The sequence below is a fragment of the Schistocerca serialis genome, chromosome 6 (genome assembly GCF_023864345.2).
Source record: "Schistocerca serialis cubense isolate TAMUIC-IGC-003099 chromosome 6, iqSchSeri2.2, whole genome shotgun sequence".
Classification (NCBI taxonomy): Eukaryota; Metazoa; Arthropoda; class Insecta; order Orthoptera; family Acrididae; genus Schistocerca; species Schistocerca serialis.
Window position 1 is genome coordinate 540,770,484 of NC_064643.1, and position 23,810 is coordinate 540,794,293.

Here is a 23,810-nt window from a genome sequence, read left to right on the forward strand (position 1 = left end):
ACTTTCCTGAGGTATTTTTGTGGAGTTAAGCTATATATGGAAGTGAAAGATGGATGATAAGAATATAATAGAAGCTTTTGAAATGTGGTGCTACAGAAGAATTCTTAGGAGTAGATGAGTAGATTGGTTAACTCCTGAGGTGGTACTGAGCAGAGTTGGGGAGAAGTGAAATCTGTGGCACAGCTCGACTAAAAGAAGGGTCTGGTTGACGGAACACATTGATGTCAACAATTTAGTATTCGACGGAAGTATGGGGAGTGAAAGTCATTGAGGGAGACCAAGAGATGAATACAGTAAGCAGATTCAGAAGGAAGTATGTTGCAGCAGTTTTCAGAGATAAAGAGCCTTGAACAGGATTGAGTAGCATCGAGAGCTGCATCAAACCAGTCTTTGGCCTGAAGACCACTGAACAACAACAACAGCAAGAACAGCAAAATACAAAATGTCTAGATTCTTCATGGGGGACAACTTATGTAACAACAGAAACATACTATGTGAAGCCCTCAAAAGAAAAAAAAAATGATATTTTGAGATCTGAATCAGTTACCTCATAAGCAGTGAAGCGATGGTTGAGATGACATTGATACATTTCCCTTTTGTCAATACAGACTTTAAACGATGGAAACAGTGGGAGTGCCAAAAATTTCTTGTTTCCAGTAGACAACACCCTTATATGCTGCTGTAGGAAGGCCAGATGCTGTTGATGCTGTTCCAGTTGTGAGCTGTTAGCCCTGTTCCCACTGCATAGCAGTAGTTGTCAATCGCTCTGTCATTGTTCGTGCTGTTGTAGAAGCTACTGTTTCATAAATTCCAGATCATTGTCACCAGATTTATCAATGTACTCAAGATTTGGTAATATTTGTTGCCACTGTTGCAAGTTATAATTAAGAACACAATTTTATTGAATATACCAAACATACAAGTATGCACATTGTTAAATTGAGTATATGGAAGGTTTGCTTGATGCTAACTGAATACTGCCAACTGAAACGGAGCACTTGAAGTCCATAAAATGTGGATAATTGTCACCATTTTACACCAGCTACAAGGCAGTTGTACATATGTTTCCATAGGAATGAGTCCAAAAGACGTGATACTCCAGGCTGGCAGTTCATTTAAATGCAAATGGAAATCATAAGGTCCTGCCACATGACACGATGTGTCTTCCGGGAGTGTGACATATGTTGATTGTGCCACCTGTAGTGAACTCACATTGACTGAGGTGCTGTCTGGGACAAGGGCCATGAGTGATGGTCGATCTCCGACAGATGTGATAGTCCCGTATCCCTGTCAGAGACAGTTACAGCAGTTATTTCAAGATAGCAAGGATCACCTGTAAATTTCAGTTGAAAGTGTTTTCTGCCCACTATCTTAGATTGCAAACCTTCTGGGATGAGTAAAGGACAATTTCTTATTGCAGAAGGCAATGTGGTGTTGCTTACATAAGTCAGACCCCATGCACTGTGGTAGAATGCTACACTGAACATCAACACGTAAAGTGCCCTCCGCCACACACCGTTGGGTGGCTTGCGGAGTATCAATGTAGATGATGTAGATGTAGAACACCACGAGTCTACTTGTCTTCTGCAACCAAGCAAGTCCCCTGTAGATGAATGTTGTATCTCCACTGGACTTTCAATGGAGTATGATATAACAATACTTATGTCCACAGCAACATCTTTTTGGGACTCCATTATTAAAGAATATGAGGAAACAGGAAAGACAGAAAGTCTGATAAACAGTGATAGTGGCTTTTGTTGTTGTAGTCTTTAATTCAGAGTCTGATATGATGCAGCTCTTCTCCTTGCTAGTCTGTTTTGTGCAAGCCTCCTCATCACTGCAGAACTACTGCAACCTACATCCATTTGGATCTGAGTACTGTATTCCAGCCTTGGTCTCTTGCTACAATTTTTATAACCTGCCCCCCCCCCCCTGCACCCTAACATACACACACCCTGTCCTCCAGTACCAAACTGGCAATTCCTTGATGCCTTGGAATGTGTCCTAGCAACTGATCCCTAAATTTCTTTTCTACCCAAATAGATTTAGTACCACCATATCAGTTATGAAATCTATCTATATAATCTTCAGCATTCTTCTGCAGTACCACATTTCAAAAGCTTTTATTCTGTTCTTGTTTCACTTCCATGCAAGCTGCAGTCCAGACAAACACCTTCAGAAAAGACTTCCTAATATTTAAACTGATATTAGATGGTAATAAATTCCACTTTTTCAGAAATGTTTTTCTTGTTATTGCCAGTCTACATTTTACATCCTCTCTACTTCAGCTACCACCATTTATTTTACTGCCCATAGCAAAACTTGTCTACTAGTTTTAAAGTATCGTTTCCTAATCTAATTCTCTCAGCTTCACCCCTTTTAATCTGACTACAATCTATTACCCTTGCTTTGCTTTTGTTGATGTTTATTTTGTATCTTGCTTTCAAGATACTATCCAATCTGTTAAACAATTCTTCCAAATCCTTTGCTGTCTTTGACAGAATTACAATGTCACTAGCACACCTAGAAGTTTTTACTTCTTCTCCCTGAATTCTAATTATATTCCTGAATTTCTCCTTAACTTCTTTCACAGTTTGCTCAGTGTGCATACTGATTAACACTGGGGATAGGCTACAACTATGTCTCATTGCCTTCTCAACCACTGCTTTTCTGTCATGCCCTTTGATACTTGTAACCGAAGCCTGGTTTCAGTGCATGTATAACACTAAATCTACAAATGCTGAGAATGTAGGCTTGCCTTTCTTCAACCTGTCTTTTAGGGTACGTCATATGGGCAATATTGCCTTTGCTATTCCTACATTTTCCCAGAATCCAACTGACTTCTACCAGTTTTTCTGTTCTTCTGTAAATAATTCATTTCAGTATTTTTGCAACAATAACTTATTAAACAGATAGTTCAATAGTATTCAGACCTCTCAGTATATGCTTACTGTTGCATTATGGTTACTATTACATTCTTCTTGAAGTCTGAGGTTATTTCTCCCGTCTCATACATATGTTTTTCAGTGGTCAACATTTCCTATTAACATTAGCCTTAGCATGTTCTCTTGTCCTCCACCTGCCTCTTACCTAACTAGAAGAGAAACTTTCTCTCCAAAATATCTTCATTATTTGTGTTACTGCAATCTTATGCATTTTTACTCAATTTGGCAAGATTATATTTAATGCAGACACCATGAATAGCAAAATATTTGAAGCTAGTGCACTACTATGAGTGGAATTTATTATGGTGTCAGGATTCACCATTAACTGGCAGAAAAGAATACTTAACTTCTCAGGACTAACTTTGATATTAATGATTAAGAGTATACATCCGTTCTTACAATTTATGCATTTTATGGTAGCTTTTACTCTAATCAGTTCAGTGGTACAAATTACTTTACGTTAATTTCAGTGGTGTATGACAGCGCACACACACACACACACACACACACACACACACACACACACACACACACACACACACACACACACACACTTGCACGGCATAAGGATGGACCACAATATTTTGTATGCTTTGTGGGTGGCAGAGAAATTCATTGGTTTGGGAGACAGGTACATGAAAGAGTTTGTAGAGGAGAAAAGGAAAATTAGTTTTAATGTCCCATTGATGATGAGCTCATTACTGATGGAGTGCAAGCTCAGACTGGAGAAGAGTGGGGAAGAAAGTAGGCTGCATCCTCTTCAAAGGAATGGTCTCATCATTTCCCTTAAGTTATTCAGAGAAACTATGGAAGACCCAAATCTGGTTGGGAAGATGGATGTGCCTTTGGGGCTGATTAACATGTGGGAATCAACAGTTATGAACATGGTGATATATGGCATGAAAGATCAGTTTACAGACAAGATCTGGAAGATAGTACCCATCTTGGCAAGACCAGCAGTTCATCTAGATAGACTATTTATCATTGCAAACGTCATGTCTGCAGATGTAGTGGAAAACATAAAAGTTGTATTCTACCAATGAACTAATAATGGTAGCAACATAACCACAAGGCTCAGTATTTCTGAAGCCAGTTATAAAAAAGTAATTGGGAAGAACTTGTGCAGATGTCCATCAACTTCAGGAGAGCAAGTATCTAATCATGCAGTGAAGGAATGTCAGTGAAGACATACCTTCATAGCTGAGATACAGCACACTGTTATTCCAGAGGTGAGCCATGTCCAGAAAAGATGAAGATTTGTATGGTTATGACATTTATAACGCTCCAAACAACAACTGTCTGAACAAATACCAACCTGTGTTACTGATATGTGGTACCTTAAACATTTTGGAAATTATTTATTTACAATATATTAATTATTTTATCGAAAACATCTACAGAACTGTGTGGCTGTTTAGTAATACACCAAAGAAAAAATATGCTACAACTGACCAAACACTTCATGACAATACTGTTTAAATTACTGTGATTAATTTCAGATACAAGTTCACATTTACATAGTAGGTTAATTTTATTCAAAAAGGGGGTATTGATCTACTGTTTATGCTTGCTGCAAAACTTTTCATAACATTTTCTTTAAGATAAGTATCATCTTGTTTCCTTTGGTACTGCCTTGCCAGTTTCTAAATGTGGGTATGATTAGAGAAATTTTTGTACAGGTACATGCAACAGATGAAGATAAGGGAGTTAATGGACAGGTGAAATATTCCATTGTTCAACAACCTAATCAAAAGGGAACTAAATTCACTGTTGATGAAGAAACAGGTGAAGTCTCAACAAATAAGGTTAGTATAACTGTGGTAAGATAACATAAATTATATTAAATCAAGATGATTTACAAATATGTTCAACAGGATTTTAAAATCTTGACAGAGAGTAAATACCAATATGTAAATAAATGTCAAATTCAAATAAACTGAAATTTCATTTTGATACAATTACAAATGGGCTATGCTGCTAACCATACTTATTTTGATGGTCAACTGCCAGTCCCTGCACCAAACAACTCAATCCACTGCAGATTTTCCTGCATTTTGGTAAAATTTTCTGGCGTTGCAACTCCCTTAAAAACTAAAATATCACCTGCAAACGATCTTGTAGGCTTCTGAACTATTCTGACTGATAATTTATATGTATTATGAACAGTAAGGGCAATATAACACTCTCTTACAGTAGTCTTCGAGTTAATTTTACCTCTGTTGATTTTACCCCATAGAAGAAAAATGTGTAGAGATCTGTCTGCTAGAAAGTCCTGAATCCAATAGCAGTGCTATCCAGTATTCCGTAATATCATATTTTGATGTCTTGGCACATTGCAGAATTCTACTGACTCTTTTCTGGAAGCCATATCATTAAACTGGAAGCTATTCTGTATTGTCCTCTGGAACTCATGGATGGACAGAGTGAGTTGAGTTTCATAATATTGCTCTTTGCAGAATCTGTGTTGTTTCCTATATTTTAGAGGTTGTTTCCATTTTTCCAAGAAGGTCATCATACTCTGGTATCAGTTATGTTACATAATTTTACAACAATACAGGCCTATAATTATGTGGATACTTAATAAAATGGGAATGATGTACACCATTTTACAATCACTCGGAGCCCGTTGTTGTGTCGGCAGCCTATGATAGACTGCTACTAGATGGTTCAAATACCGTTTTATTATTATTATGGTGAAAAATGATTAAAATACTCATATTACTTCTGACACCTCAGAAGTATCTCCTGTGATATGGCTTGTGTCATATTCTGTCACACCTTGAAATGAAGTACAAGATAAATTTAGAAATGAAAATCCACATTATTTGTACTTATCTAAGAAAAGTTTCCATACATCATTATTATTATTCTTGGCACAGTAGTATAATTAATGATTCCTGCTTGGAAATAGGATTTTCTGGGTTTAAATTCATGTCTTCTACTCTTTAATTGCATAGTACACAGGATATTTGATTTGTTCTTCTATATCTTTTATTCCTCTTCCACAGAAAAGATGTGTCATGGTGATCTCATCCCAGAAGTCCAGAATGACCTTCATTCTCAACTCAAATTTTTAGGCTCATACAGAATATCTCCCCCAAATCCTCCCTCCTAACTCCAGCTACCTCCACATACCAAGCTCCTACTTGCTTGCCTAAATCTATAACCCTAACCCCGAACACACCATTGTAGCTGGTTACTGTGTTCATACTGAAAGAAGCTCTCATTGACTACCTCCTACTAATTACCTGCAGCCTGAATGCCTCATATAAAAAATGTGAACCACTTCTTTCACTAGCTCTCACCTCATAAACATTTGGATCCCTGTTTGTCACTGTTGACACCAACTCCCTACAGACCATCCCCCACGCCATGGTCTTGCCACTATTGAACACTACCTTTCCCAAAATCCTTTCAACTACAAATTCACCACCTTGCTCATTATATATCTAACAAACTACCCTTCTACCACATAAGTTTTTCTCCTTTGAGGGGAAGATATACAAACAAATCTTCAGCATGGTCATGGCCAGTCACAAGGTACCCTTCTATACCAACCTCGTTATCGGCCATATACAGAAAATCTTTCTAACTACTAAAAACCCCAAACCCATTGTCTGTTTCAGATGTCATTGATGGTATCTTCATGATCTGTACCTAGAGCCAAGACACTTTATGAAGATTCCTTCAGTGTCTCAACACCTTCTCAACCACCTGCTTCATCTGGTCCTCATAAGCCAATATGCCACCCTCCTGGACATTGTCGTCCACCTCCCTAATGGCTTCATCCAGACCTCCACTCATATCTAATGGCTTCATCCAGACCTCCACTCATATCAAGCCCACTAACTATCAACTGTACCAGCATTTTAATCATTTCCACCCAAAAAGTCACTCACGCATTGTGCATGTGCAATGATGTGTGATGCTTTGCTCATTACACTGTAGTGGCTTCATAGCCACTGTCAAATTATGGCCAACAGCAGAGCTGACCACTCAGTGGATGAACATGCTGCTGGGAACAACATATTTGATTTCAATGGCCGCTTCAATGCTCATTGCATCTGAATCCATTTCCAAGACACTATTTTCTCTGACTGGCATAGATGAGAGTTGCCCATAATCCTCCAGGCCTTATTCTCCACTAGCATCTGCCTCACACCTGCCTCAAACACTGCCCTATGGCCCTAACTTCATCCATCCTGCACTCACATCCTCTTCTATTTAGTCTCCCTCTTCCTCTGTTCTGTCTCCCCTTCCCCATCATCTGCACCTATCAAATCCTCAGCAATTCAATAACACTGCCTGAAAGGAAAAATGAAAATGTACACCCTTGAAGGGGTTTCCAGTGTAGTCAAGATTTGTTGTTGCAAAATTGCATGTGGAGAACATGAAAGATTACATTTACAGTTCATTAGCACAAGCAATTCTGAGTTACCATATTAGTACAAAGTGTAACATCCATATGCAGCAATGAAGACGCTGTCTCTGGCATCCAGTTGAATGTCCTGGAAGACATTACAAAAACCTGCTCAACCTGTTCATATGGTTCTGTACAAGTTGGTTGACGAGTCGCTGAGTTACTTCTCATCCCATCACATGTGCTTGTTTGGAGACCATTCCAGAGATTATGTTGGCCAGGGAAGTTGCTGCACATCTTGCAGAGCAAATTAAGTTTCACAGACTGTGTGGGCAAGCATTATCCTGTTGGAATAACGCATCACCTTCCTGCTGCAAGAATGGCAAAAGAACATGTTTAACAACATTCTGCACATACCGAGCACTGGTTGGTATCCCCTCCAGAAATACCAAAGGTGAATGAGAGTTGTAACATATCACACCCCAGACCAAAAGACCCCAGGAGGGGCCAGTTTGTCTCAGATGAATGCAATCTATGAGGCAGCATTCACCAGGCCTACCATCATACATGCAAACGACCACCATTTTCATGCAGCCAGAGCTCGATTTCATCGCTGAAAAACACGGCATGTCATTTCACCTTCCAAGTGATCCTCTGAAGACACCAATCAAGCCATGCACACCGATTCTGTGACATGAGTGGAAGCCCAGCTCCAGGTGTGGGTGCTCTTAGACCTAGTCTTAATAACGGTTCACAAAAATTCATGTTGACACATCTGGGCTCACAAGCCCTCTTAACTATGTGATCAAAAGTATACAGACACCCCCAAAAACGTACATTTTTCATGTTAGGTGCATTATGCTGCCACCTAATGACAGGTACCCCATATCAGCGACCTCAGTTGTCATTAGACATCATGAGAGAGCAGAATGGTGCGCTCCGCAGAACTCACGAACTTCGAACGTGGTAAGGTAATTGGGTGTCACTTGCATCATACATCTGCATTTGAGATTTCCACACTCCTAAGCATCCCTAGGTCCACAGTTTCCGATGTGTTAGTGAAGTGGAAACATCAAGGGACATGTACAGCACAAATGCGTACAGGCTGACCTCATCTGTTGACTGAAAGAGACTGCCCACAGCTGAAGAGGGTTCTACTGTGTAATAGGCAGACATCTATCCAGACCATCACGTAGGAATTCCAAACTGCATCAGGATCCACTGCAAGTACTATGACAGTTGGGCTAGAGGTGAGAAAACTTGGATTTCATGGTCGAGCAACCGCTCATAAGCCACACATCACACCAGTAAATGCCAAACGACGTCTCGCTTGGTGTTAGGAGCGTAAAAATTGGACGATTGAACAGTGGAAAACTGTTGTATGGAGTGACGAATCATGGTACAAAATGTGGTGATCTGACAGGCATACATTGGTATTTTAACCACCTTCTTGCTTCCCACTGTGTTGTAGAGCAATTCAGGGATGGGGACAGCATCTTTCGACACGATTGAGCACCTGTTCATAATGCATGGCCTGTGGTGGAGTGGTTATGTGACAATAACATCCTTGTAATGGACTGGCCTGATCAAAGTCCTTTGGCATGTTTTGGAATGCCGATTTCATGCCATGTCACCGACCAACATCGTTACCTCTCCTCGGTGCAGCACTCCATGAAGAATGGGCTGCCATTTCCCAAGAAACCTCCCAGCATCTGATTGAACATATGCCTGTGAGAGAGGAAGCTGTCATCAAGGCTAAGGGTGCAACAACACCAAACTGAATTCCAGCATGACCGATGGAGGGTGCCAGGAACTTGTAAGTCATTTTCAGCCCCAGGTGCTCAGATACTTTTGATCACATAGTGCATCTGTCCTGTGATACCTGTAAGATCTACCACTGCTGCCCTTACAATACAATAGTACTGGTGAGCATCTGTGCTGCATGCACCTCCAGAACCTCATCTAGGGGTCTCAAAATGTTCATGTGACTACTGATACAGGCATCATTCCACAACTGATGCAGCACATCCAATTTGTATGGCAGTTCTCCAACAAGACCTGTGCACCACGTAGAAGACCACAATTTGACCTCTTTCAAACTCTCTCAGTGGCTGTAGGAAGCACAAGTGTGTTTTCATGGCATGGTTGCCTGCTTGCTTCATGCATTTGCAGCCCACTGACCCTTCTAGCTGTGAGCATTCCTTATTAAAGGGTAGACACAGATGACACTCTGGTAGCTATGCCACTACACTATCTGTTGGCGGACGATGTTGAAACCATTATCAGTACATCTACTCTCCCCCAGTGTATTTGGTGAGTTGTGCTTTATTTATTTTCCTTTAAGAACTTTTCAATACACACACACACACACACACACACACACACACACACACACACACACACAAAAACAATATTTGCCTTGTCATTCCAGCATTCATGGCATAGTTGAATGGAGGAAATGTACTAAGATCTTCTGCAGCAAAACAATTTTTGAAGATTGAGTTTATTGTTTTGACCCTCTGAGTTCTTTTCCATTTCAGTGCAAACTGATGACCGAGCTTACATACAGTTTGCTGACTTTTTGCAAGATCATACTTCTTAGGATTTTTCATCAGATTAATTACCATTGAATAGCTCTCTTTACACTCATTTTGGTTTCATTCAGCTTTGCTTTGTCAATAAGGCATTGAATTTATTCAAATCTGTGATTTCAGTTCTCCTTGTGTTTATAGCATCTTTATTAAGTTGCTATTGAACCAAGACAGGTCTGCCCAATTCCTCATAATCTTGCTTAGAACGTCTGTCTGAAGCATATTGTGCAGTCCTTTTAAGTCCATTGATACTCATCATCTTCATCGCCAGATATGGATGTCTGACACTGATCCTTTAGATGACCTGAAAAAGAATTCCTATCAAAATTATAATTAAAAATATTCTCCTTCCTTTCTTAATATTGGTTTTAGTACCTATAGCCATTGATACTGTAACAGCATTATGGTCACTAAATGCTTCCTCAGTCCTACCTGAATTGAACAGTTTGATCTATTAGTTTTGATAGATATAAGAAGTTGCTCTACCTGAAGGTTGTGTAACTAACTACTCAAGATAATTTTCAGAAAAGATGTTCAGAGCAATCTCTTATGAATCCCTGTCCTGGTAACTTTTTTAATCATTTTACCATTACTCATCTGTTATTTAGGTGACAAATTGAAATCCTCCCCTATTAAAATCACAATCACATGGTCACTCCTGTGATATTCTGCACATTTTCTCTGAAATGTATCTTCACTATAGCTCCTCAGGAAGGTGGTCTTTAAAAGCATCTGACTGTCATGTTTTTAGTGCTTACCTTCATCAAAATTATTTCACATTAGGAACCTGTAATCACCTCACTAGCTGGAAAATAACCTCTGTTAGGCTACAAATAATTTACTGGGGTTGTTAAAGCAAAATTATTAGGAAAATTGTTACACTATCCATTGTATTACTTCTCTACCTAATCATCATTCATATTTCAATATTTATAGGTATTAATGTGTTAAAAACTTCTGTCTGTACAAAAGAGCTGCAGCTAGCCCATGACAGCAATCTTGGAATTCTTAGTTGGAGTAATAATGTTGGGAATCAAGCCACTTTTTGTGCTTGAAGTGGTGAAAATCACTTGAGACCAAGTGGGACTGATATTAAAGATAAGTCCTGAATGATGCAAAAATTTGTGTTTGATATGCAGAGTGTATCTGAGCATTGTTGTACAGAAACACTACGTTGGTAATAAAGAGACCACATCACTAATGCATTTACTCAGCTTTTACCCAGCAAGTTTCAGAACTGATTGTCATTCCACATTGTATACAATGTATGAATAAGAGACTTCTAGCATCCCAGAATATGTTGAATATAACCTTCCTGCCAGACAGAGCTCGGGATGCATTTCACGGCAAGAGTAGTAGCAAAATGTTTTTCCAAAACTGATATTAGCAGAAGGGTATCTATAGCTACCATCATATGAAGCTTCCAGCAATTCAGGGTCATCGGTCCTCTTTCATCCTCTGTCACTACAATTGCCTCCCTTTTGGCATGAATAGTGCCCCTGCAGTTATTCATCATTACATGTTAACAGTTTACTCATTGCCCTGTCCTGCACTAACAACCTGGATCTCATCCTTGTTACTAGGAAAATCAGATAATCACATCTACACAATCTTTGCCTTCTTTTCCAAATCTTACAACACAATGGCACCTTACAACTTAAAGAAATATGAACTCCTTAAACCAGTGGCTGACTACATGGTACACATCCTTAATGTGGATGGCTTATGCCCACTGAATAAAAATGTCAAAGCTGCCATCAGACTTCCTCCAATGACTATCTTTAAAGTATTACAGTCCTTTCTGGAAAAAGCCAATTATTATGGGCAACATATGCCCAAGGTATCACAGGTATTCAAATTTCTCAACTTTCTGAAAAAAGTGCTAAATTTCAGTGGATTACTGTTTGCCAACAGGCTTTTGAACACTTAAAGCATGGCCTTCAATGTGTTCTTCGCCTACCTACCTTCAACCCCAGTAAACAATTGGCCCTTGTGACTGATGCTTCCTGCAACAAGGCACTGGTACAGTTTTATTGCACAAAAATCCTGATGGCACAGAAAATTCCACTGTTTATACCTAAAAACATTACCTCCGACTCAACTCAGTAATAGCCAAATAGATAAAGCAGCACTCAACCATTTTTCACATTGAAAAATTTCATAATTCCCTCTAATGAATGAAATATCACCTGATTACTTGCCACCCTCTTCAGCTTTCATAGTATTATACTGGAGAAAACAGCTCAGCGATTCCAAAGATGGACCTTATTCTTAAACAAGTTCCGTTATCAAATCCAATATAGATCCACCTCTCAGCATGTCAATGTAGATGCATTCTCGCTTCTCCCCATGGTTCCCAAGCTCACTTCAGTCAATAGGAGCCAATTTCTTTTGCTATCAACAGGGAGCTACAAGATGTTCTTGACAGATTCCTCATCACCACTGTGCAAGTGAGAGCTAAAGCCATGGTAGAGGACCAAACACTCAAACAAGTCCTCTATTTCATCACCTTGGGCTTACCTGAACATCTGTGCACTAAAATTGCTGCTGAACTTCAAACCTTGCACTTGCTACATCACCTAAAAGCTGTTAGTGATATACTTGTCTGTTCACTTGCATAGGACAAATGTTGAATCTCCTTTCCTATGTGACCCCACTCCGCATCAAACGGCTTGTAAATGACGCACACCAAGGCACTTGGTGTGGGGCACTTTTACTCACCAGGCACACACAACTTGCTGTCTGTGGCTGTGTTACCTGTTTTCACCGCGCCTGATGTTGCAGCAACTATGACAGTACATCCACATCACCCACATTGGCCCCTTCCTTGATGACATGTGGCTAGTGGTCAACAATTTATCCTCTAAATTTCCATATATACCATAGTTTGCTCAAAAACTACTGCATCAACCACAAATATTTATTCTCTAAGAAATATCTTATCCATAGAGGTTGCTCCTCACATCTTGGTCTCAGACAGTGGGCCACAAGTTCGGTCCATTTGGTTGTTTGCAGAAACAATGGCATCCAACAAATGATTTGTGCTACTCTTTATCCTGCTTCTAATGGCAAAGCTGAGCATTTAGTGCACACATTCAAAATGCAAATGATCAAAGCTATCATTACTACCAGTAAGGAAGATGCACTAAAAGCTTTTTTTTTTTTTTTTAATCTGCATACAAGAAAACCCCAGTCCAGGGCCAATCATCAGCTCCTATCCTTCATAGCTACTGGCAGCGCATACTACTGCTGTATCTCTTGCAGCTGGCACAACAACATCTGATGTCCAGCAGCCATTTCCAATATGCAGTTGGCACCACGTCTGGGCCCAAACATATGATTAGTTTCTAGAATGTGTTCTGAGAGTTGTCACAGCCATTCAGGGCCACATGATGTTTGACACAGAAGTATATGGCACATGCCTAGTCTGATGCACAAATCAGTTCTGCCCTTGCCTGCAATCCAGTAAGCTGGCAACAGCTTGGCCTCTTCCAGTATTGGCTCCAGCCTGGAGCCACTCCAGACATCTTCCCATCATGATGCAGTCCTGCAAGAAGATGCTGCAGAGGTACATGATAGCTCTTTATTCCCCTGTTTCTGTCATCCATGCATTTGACGCCAAGGACATTGTGCAACCTTTTGAGGTGCAGATGAATGACACATCTTCAACCTCCCTGCCACAACTGTATCTGGAGATGCACTTCCTGTGGAGGAACTATTGGGTGAGACACCCACCTCCACTTCTCCTCATTCAGCTATCTTGTCACCTCCATCATTGTCCTGGACATTTTTGGTCATATCAACCATTCCCTGGGGGGAGGGATCTTGTATCTTGCCTAGATAATGATACTGATCCTGCCACAGAAGATATTGTCATTATTAAGTCAAATAGGTTATGGGGTGTGTTAACTCAAGATAGGTGGTGCTCCCAGCAACTCACCTGGTTCTGCCAACTAGAGTTCAGAATGCCTTTATAAGCAGTGGATTATGAACAATCTCACGTCACACTACCTGGAGCTGGCTACACATTATTGGATTTCACCAAAGATTTATATATGGAGCATTAATTTCTGCACCGATAATGACTTTGGCAGGACTTACGAACATCCAGGAGAACCAAATGTCTATTACAACATACTAAGAAGTAAGCATAAAGTTGTCTGACATATGAGACATTATAAAGCACTGGGTTTCAGAAAGTATTTCATCAAGTTGCTGCACCAGTCTGAAGTTGACTGCAGATTGATGACCCTTTCTGTCACAATCAAGAATATTTGTCCCTCCACTATTAAACAAATGATATGATTCACACACAATACTTTCATTTGTCCAATGTTCCCATGAGATATATTGCAACTTCTCCCCCATTTGCTTCACCTGGCCCTACTCAACCCCACAAGCCACTTTTCTAGATGTTGGCCTCTGTCCGTATCAAACCTACTAACCACCAGCAATACCTCCACTTCTACAGTTGCCACCTGTTCCATACCAAGAAGTCCCTTGCATACAGCCTAGCCACTCATGGTCTTTGCATCTGCAGTGACAAATGACCTTCTTGAAATATACCGAGGGTCTCACTAAGGCCTTCACATAAAAAAATGGTTCAAATGGCTCTGAGCACTATGGGACTCAACTGCTGAGGTCATTAGTCCCCTAGAACTTAGAACTAGTTAAACCTAACTAACCTAAGGACATCACAAACATCCATGCCCGAGGCAGGATTCGAATCTGCGACCGTAGCGGTCTTGCGGCTCCAGACTGCAGCGCCTTTAACCGCACGGCCACTTCAGCCGGCGCCTTCACATACTGTAATCATCCTCACAACCTTGTACAAAAACAAATCTCCCATGCGTTACCTTTCCAGTCTCCCACCACCTACAAAAGTCTCACCATCTGGCCACGGAGGAGCATTTGCCTTGTAGCTCGGTAACACCCAGGACTAGAGCAACTCAATGATATTCTCTGTCAGGGTTTTGACTACATCTCATTGTGCCCTGAAATGAGAAATGTCCTGCCCACTATCCTTCCCACTACTCCCACAGAGGTAATCCACCGACCACCACACCTACACAATATACTCATCCATCCCTACATAACCCCTGCTCCCAACCCCGTACCCCAAGGCCCATATCCCTATAACAGACCTAGATGCAAGATCTGCCCCATACATCCTCCCCACCACTCATTCCAGTCCAGTCACAAACATCACCTATCCCATCAAAGGTAGGGCTACCTGGGGAACCAGTTATGTGATCTACACACTATGCTGCAACCACTGTGCTGCATCCTATGCGGGCATGACGACTAACATGCTGTCTGTCCATATGAATGGCCACCAACAAACTGTGGCCAAGAAACAAATGGACTACCCTGTTGCTGAGCACACCACCCAGCACAATGTTCTTCATTTCAATGACTGTTTCACAGCCTGTGTCATGTGGATCCTTCTCGCCAACACCAGCTTTTCGGAACTGCGCGGGTGAGAACTCTCCCTGCCTGCAATATATTGAACATTCCTGTAACCCTCCTGGCCTCAACCTTCTTTAGTAATTGACTTCACCCATGAAGCCCCTTCCCTGTTTCCATTCTAGCATTGCACACTACACAGCCCTCTACTCTGCCAACACACCCAGTCTTACTTCTCTCCTTTTCCATATGCTTCCCCCCCCCCCCCCCCCACTTCTCCCCTGCCCTCCATCTAACCTCCCGGTTGCACCTAGCTGCCCTACCCTGTCTCCAACTCATCCCTGTACACTCCCCATCAGCATTTCACCATCCCCCACCCCTACTCTGCTATCCCTTCCACTCCACAACCCAGCATCCTCCATACCCTCACCTAGCTGCCTCTCCCATCACGCACTGCTGCTGCTGCTTCTCGTAGTGTGGCTGCAGCTGCCAGAGACTGCACTCATGTGGGTGTGAGTTGCATTTGTGTGAGTGTGCATGTGTGTGTGTGTGTGTGTGTGTGTGTGTGTGTGTGTGTGTGTGTCATCAATTTTTGACTAAGGCCTTGTCGGTCGAAAGCTTATTTTGTGACAGTCTTTTTGTTGTGCCTATCTGTGACTCAGCATCTCCATTATATGGTGAGTAGTAACTATCCTTTTCATAATATTGTTACATTCCATCCTGGATTTTCCATTGTTTAAATACAGTTAAGGAGGTCTCAGTCAACTGGAATTCATACCATGAGTGTAAACAATTATGCTGCACACACCAAGAGGATTTCCCCCATAATACATAATGTATACTGTATCGCCTCTCGGTTCACCGCAAGACAACAGTCATAAGTTAGCTATAAGAAACTGCATACAGTTTAGAGATGTTGCATCTTCTTTATTTGATGGTGGTTTCTTTTGCACCTGTCTCCATTCCTCATTCATCCTACATATATATTGCCCTTGGTTCCACATTCCTTTCAGCATCGTCCATGCATTTCTATATCCCAGTATCCATTCTCCTCTCCTTCCAGCATTATAATATCTCTCCTTCCTTCCACATGTCCTGCCTTCCAACTTTCCTCATTATAGACCATTACTCAAGCTAGTATTGTTATGCTAGTACTCTTGGAATCTCTCATGAAATTCATGATGTCTGTGCACCATGTGTGTAGTGATAGCATCATGTATCAATGGTATCATTAGTTTAAAAATGGACAGATGAATATGCTGGACGAAGACAGCTCATTCTACCATTGTTTTCAGTGTGTATGTGTTATATTCAAATATCGCTTGCTCCTTTTGGTATTCGACTTCGCAGTACATAGTGAAGGTGAATGATGGACTGTACATAAAAAAAACATAGTCTCAAAACAAAATGGAATTACATGAAAATCTATGAAACTACATGAAAATCTTGCCATTAGTAATTATTACCAATATATGAAATGTAAGAGAAATGGCTGATAGATATTGAAACTTGCTGAATACTAGAATAAATTCAAGGGATGAATCTCAAGCTTTTGGAATTTTTAAAAATTCCTTCCTCAGCAGAAATAGGAAGACAGAAAACATAAAAAACATATAGAATGATTTTTGGTGTTTAAGGGATAGACAGTGACTACAGCAGCAGAATCTGATAAATTTTCAGTAGATGGTGTCTCTCAGCTTATAAGCATTCACTGAAAGTCATACTAAACCATCAACAGCATCTAATTTCAATAGCAGCAGATCATGATTAGTCATTTTTTTATCATCTCAACATTTTTATTTACTTACAACTAAGATGTCAAAAAATAAAATGTTGATAACTTGTTAGAAACATCACAGGATGATGCAAAACGCATTGATCAATCACATCTAAAAGAATTTAATTCTTACATTGAATACAGAAATATAGCAACCTGCTGAGTACTGAGGAAGTATTGTATATACCTCCTCTGAAACTTGTAATTGTGTTAAAATACCCCACACTAGTCTAGAAGAATCTATTAGTGATCAGCCAAAACATTACGAACACTGCCCGCTGTGACATTAGATGCTGCCTGGTGGTGTTGTGGACATGTGACATGGTAACTGAAGTACACAAACAGAGCAAACATGGACAGAGGATCTCCCTAGCGAAAATATGGGCTGCAAATGGGGAAATCCATCAACATAAGAGACCTTACCAAAGGGCAGATTATTATTATTACACAGAGCCTGTGATCGAGTATCTCAAAAACAGTGGGCTGGTCAAATGTTCTCATGCTACTGTCATGAGCATCTACAATAAGAGGTAGAAGGAAAGTGAAACTACCACTAGGCGCTAAATGGCTGGACGTCCATGGCTCTTCACAGAACATTGGGTTTGGAGACTTGTCTGCTCTGTAAAGTAGTACAAATGGTGGTTTCTCTGCCAAAAGAGCATGCACAAGTGTTTCAGAACACGCCGTTTATCTTACACTGTTGAACATGGGGCCCCATAGCACATCACACCTACAAGTTCACATGCTGACCCAACAACATCATCAATTACAACTGCAGTCGGCATTTTAACTTCTGGATTTAACCACTGATCAATGGAAATGTATCGGCTCTTTGGGTGAATCATATGTTTGCTACACTAGGTCAATGGTCGTTTCAAAAAATGCCATCATTGAGGTGAATGGCAGCTTGAAACATGCAGCAAACCGTGGATGCGGGTTGGTGGGAGCAGTATTATGCTTTGGGAGACATTCCCCTGCACTTATGTGGTACCTGTGGTACTAATCAAAGACAAGCTGGCACCTGTGAACCACCTGAATCCCTTCATGCTTGATGTGGTCCCCAACGATGATGTCATCTTTCAGCAGTATAACTTTCCATGTCTCAGAGACAGGACCATGCCACAGTGGTGTGAGGAGCTTTATAGTGAACTCCAGTTGATGTCTCAGTAACCAAACTCACCTGATATAAATCCTATGGAACCCATCTAGGTCACTATTGGGCGCCATCACCGCATATGCAAATCAGTGCCTTGTTATTTATGTAAATTACATGACCTGTGTATAGACATCTAATGCCACACACCTCCACAAATCTACCAACAAAATGTTGGATTCCTGAAATGTAATATCAGTGATGTATTTTAAGTTATTAAGCAGGTGCTCATAATGTTTTGGCTCATCAACATATATTTTCAGTAGATGGTGTCTCGCAACTTGTAAGCATTCATTGAAAACCATGCTAAACCACCAACAGCTGATATCATGAACAACCTTATTAATGCAATCAATTTCAATTGCAGCACATCATGATAAGTCATAAAATTTTTTTATAATTTCAACATTTGTATATGCTTATCCCAAGATATCAAAAAAACGCATAGTGAATACCTTGTTAAAAACATCACAGAATGATGCAAAAAGCATTGATTAGTCATAACTGACAAATTCAATAGTGACATTGAATACAGAAATATACCAATCTTTTGAGTATTGAGTAAGTATTGTACGAGATCTGTTTAAAAATTTGTCCACAAAATTTTTCTACACATACATTTTACTTAATGTGCATGGTCTCCTTCGAAACACTCTCTTTCACAGTTGATACACTGCTCCCAACGCCGTTTCCACTTCCAGAAGCAGTCTTGGTATGCCTTTTGCTGGACTGCATGAAGGACTGTCTGCGAATTTTCTTTTACCTCATCTATCGGTGCAAATCTTCGTCCATTCAATGGTGTATTCAACTTTGGAAGTAAAAAAAGGTCCAAAGGGGCCAGGTCTAGAGAGTATGGAGGATGCAGCACAGTGATTTCATTTTTTGTAAAACAGTTACACACCAACAGGGACAAATGTGCAGGTGTGTTATCATGATGCAGGAGCCATGAACCGTCTCACCACATTTCGGGCAGTTTCCTTCCCAAATTTTTTCGCAGACAACACAACACATCCAATAGTACCATCAATTGATGGTTTGTCCCCTTGGCATGAATTTCGTTGAAGTTCCTGACATGAGTGTTGTTGGTAGACAGGTGACCTGTACATAAGCATCCTGTCTGATCATCTGCATCCATTCGTGCATTCCGATGGACTTGGGCAATTTCCGCAAGGCCAGTGTAACACCCCACGCATCCAGAATTGCTACAGAGTGGCTCCAGGAACACTCTTCTGAGTTTAAACACTTCCACTGGCCACCAAACTTTTCTCAGACATGAACATTATTGAGCATATCTGGGATGCCTTGCAACGTGCTGTTCAGAAGAGATCATCATCCCCTCGTACTCTTATGGATTTATGAACAGCGCTGCAGGATTCATGGTGTCAGTTCCCTTCAGCACTACTTGAGACATTATTTGAGTCCATGCTATGTCATGTTGCGGCACTTCTGCATGCTCGTGGGAGCCCTACACAATATTAGGCAGATCTGCCAGTTTCTTTGGCTGTTCTGGGGAAATACTACTTTTACAAAACAGTCGTTTAAACTTTAGAAAAAGATGTAAGATAAAAAGGTGTTGCTTACAGAGAGTAACATAAAGGTGTTTCTAAAGAGTTAAAATCATAACCTTGCCAACTATTTTTATATTTGAAAATATTTGAATCATTAAGACTTTCATTGATGAACAGTGGGGTTCACAATTATGAAACAAGGAACAGGAATAACTTTCATAGGTACATACCACTAAAATAATATATTCGGACAATGTATTATAAGCCAGAAATTTTCATCAGTTCACTGCCATATAAGATCAAAAGAATACTAAACTTTAATACATTTAAAAGAGAACTAAAAGCTCTACTAATACAACATATAAAGCATTAATGAATATATGGAATGTTTCTCAATGCTCTGTAGGTTCTCTCTCACACTCTTTGTATTCAGCGGTTCATAATTATCACAGTATTTCTATAAAAATTAAACATATTTTACTAATGTACTCCCATTAATTGTGTGTAGTTATGTGTCTTTTGTAGCCATAGGTGAGAGTAGTTTGAAAAGTTTGTGGTATCACTACTAGATGTCAGTGCCAGTGCAAAGAGGATCCCACATAATAACAGGCTGTTCTTCATGAGTAGACACATGGTGTGACAGTGCACTGTGTAGAGATCTGTAGTGCAAACATCTCTCTGTTGTTGTTTCTATGTAGTAGTTTGTGAAGATAGAACAAATTGAGAAGCAACCAGTGATTAAGTGCTTCATAAAGAAATATATGAATGCAAAGGAAATTCATGTCAATTTTGAGAACACAATGGGGGACTCTGCTCCTTCATATTCAACTGTTGCCAATGGGACAAATGAGTTAAAATTTAATCTGGATAGCTTAAATGATGATTCCCATAATGGTTGGAAAAGATGTGCTACTACCCCATAAATTACTGCAGAAGTGCATAAAATGGTCATGGAGGAGCACCGAGTCAAAGTGTGAGACGCTGCTGAAGCTGTTGGGCTGTCATCTGAAATAGCACACCACATTTTAACGGTGGAATTCAATATGAGAAAATTAGCTGTTAGATGTTTGCATGATTTATAACAGAGGATCAGAGACACATCAGAATATAAATGTCCAAATGACGTTTGAATCATTTTCAAAGCAACCAACAAGAATTTTTTTGCTAGTTTGTGAATGCAGATGAAACTTGGGACCACTATTATACCCCACAAATGAAACAACAATCAGAGCAGTGAAAATATTCTTATTCACCACCACCAAAGAAAGCAAAGGCAATACAATATAAAATACGAAAGGAGGCAAAAATGATTGTGCTGATAGATTATCTTCCCACAAGCCACACAGTTATGGGACAGATTATCTTCCCACTGGTCAAACAATTATGGGCGAATACTACACTTACCTCCAGACTAACTACAGCAAAAGATACATGGAAAAGACTGGGTGTGGCAAGGAAGGCTATGCAAGTGTTGTTTCCATGGCAAAAATCATGAACTAAGAAACAAATTGTTGGTAAACTGGTCTTATTTGATACAAATTCTCTACAAAGGAAGAACTGACAACTGGAGTTGATGGATATTTTGCATGCTTGGAGAAATTCATTTTAGAGATAGGACCAAGGCACTGGAACACAGATGGACAAAGTGCATCAGTGTACAGGGAATCTACATTGAGAAATAAAAAGTTCTAAGGTAAGTCGTTTCTTTCTATTCCAGTCCGAGAAGTTTTCAAACTACCCTTGTATGTGGGAATTAAATGCTATTTTCTTATGCATATCTAATTAGAATATTGGTATAATAGAGGGAAACATTCCACGTGGGAAAAATATACCTAAAAACAAAGATGATGTGACTTACCAAACGAAAGCGCTGGCAGGTCGATAGACACACAAACAAACACAAACATACATACAAAATTCAAGCTTTCGCAACCAACGGTTGCTTCATCAGGAAAGAGGGAAGGAGAGGGAAAGACGAAAGGATGTGGGATTTAAGGGAGAGGGTAAGGAGTCATTCCAATCCCGGGAGCTGAAAGACTTACCTTAGGGGGAAAAAAGGACAGGTATACACTCGCACACACACCCATATCCATCCGCACATACACAGACACAAGCAGACATTTGTAAAGGCAAAGAGTTTGGGCAGAGATGTCAGTCGAGGCGGAAGTACAGAGGCAATGATGTTGTTGAAAGACAGGTGAGGTATGAGCGGCGGCAACTTGAAATTAGCAGAGGTTGAGGCCTGGCGGATAACGAGAAGAGAGGATATACTGAAGGGCAAGTTCTCATCTCCAGAGTTCTGACAGGTTGGTGTTAGTGGGAAGTATCCAGATAACCCGGACAGTGTAACACTGTGCCAAGATGTGCTGGCCGTGCACCAAGGCATGTTTAGCCACAGGGTGATCCTCATTACCAACAAACACTGTCTGCCTGTGTCCATTCATGCAAATGGACAGTTTGTTACTGGTCATTCCCACATAGAAAGCTTCACAGTGTAGGCAGGTCAGTTGGTAAATCACGTGGGTGCTTTCACACGTGGCTCTGTCTTTGATCGTGTACAGCTTCCGGGTTACAGGACTGGAGTAGGTGGTGGTGGGAGGGTGCATGGGACAGTTTTTACACCGGGGGCAGTTACAAGGGTAGGAGCCAGAGGGTAGGGAAGGTGGTTTGGGGATTTCATAGGGATAAACTAAGAGGTTACGAAGGTTAGGTGGACGGCGGAAAGACACCTTTTTTCCACCTAAGTTAAGTCTTTCCGCACCCGGGATTGGAATGACTCCTTACCCTCTCCCTTAAATCCCACATCGTTTTGTCTTTCCCTCTCCTTCCCTCTTTCCTGATGAAGCAACCATTGGTTGTGAAAGCTTGAATTTTTTGTGTATGTTTGTGTTTGTTTGTGTGTCTATCGACCTGCCAGCACTTTCATTTGGTAAGTCACATCAAATTTGTTTTTATATATAATTAGAATATTGCTTACTTTAGTACAGTCACTCAAGATGTGTCAGTAATTCTTTAGCTGTGTGTCTTATGTGTTGAGTGTTCAGTGAAGGAAAATTGTGAGCTACTAACACACAACAAGTGCACTGAATGCTGCAGTGAAAATATGGTGAAAACAGGGAAAGTAACAGACTATGACTATAAAGGTAACTACTGCTATTGTGTGAGGAGGTAATTGCTGAAGTCAGTGTCTCAATGCAGAAATCAATCGACTGCAGAAAGATATGTTGTAATTTAAATGTGAACATTGAGATTCTTAGTTCTACAAATATTTCTAGTAACAATTTCAAAATGTGCCAGATTGTAAAACTAGGACTGTATATGGTGATCACTAATGCATCTCTTTTAAAATCATTAACAAAGTGACTGAAAAATATAATATGTAACCAGGAAGGAGAGTCAAAGTGTGTGGAACTATATCCTTAGCATCATCTGCAGAAACTGTAAACTGCATGGAGAAAGATACAAATGAATGCTGCTGAAAAAACAGACCAATTAAAGGCATCATGTGAGTGAAATTTAAAATGCTTTGTCATGTTATCTGTGCAAAAGTAGACCTGAAGAAAAAAGATGAGGCTGTGCTTCAAATATTGCAACCTGAAATTAAGCCTACAAGAAAGAATCAAACAACAAATTATTGGTACACTATCTAAAGACATACTTATGAGAAAAGACAAATACAAATATCTGCAACCATCCAAAGTGTACACTATTCAAGGAAAGTCTAACAAATTGTAACATAAATTCAAAATTATGGAAAATACAGGGTGTTACAAAAAGGTACGGCCAATCTTTCAGGAAGAAAATATGTTATGTGGACATGTGTCCGGAAATGTTTAATTTCCATGTTAGAGCTCACTTTATTACTTCTCTTCAAATCACATTAATCATGGAATGGAAACACACAGCAACAGAACGTACCAGCATGACTTCAAACACTTTGTTACAGGAAATGTTCAAAATGTCCTCCGTTAGCAAGGATACATGCATCCATCCTTCGTCGCATGGAATCCCTGATGCGCTGATACAGCCCTGGAGAATGGCGTATTGTATGACAGCCGTCCACAATATGA

The 23,810-nt window shown here is 40.3% G+C and overlaps 1 protein-coding gene across 1 annotated transcript in view; it reads left to right on the forward strand.

Annotated features, from left to right (window-relative positions):
* The window catches only part of LOC126484489 (neural-cadherin-like), a 351,697-nt gene that overhangs the window by 137,501 nt on the left and 190,386 nt on the right, over positions 1–23,810 (forward strand). The window contains exon 6 of the mRNA XM_050108024.1: positions 4,625–4,750. Within this exon, the coding sequence (XP_049963981.1) occupies positions 4,625–4,750 (126 nt within the window). The remainder of the gene's footprint in view (positions 1–4,624; positions 4,751–23,810) is intronic.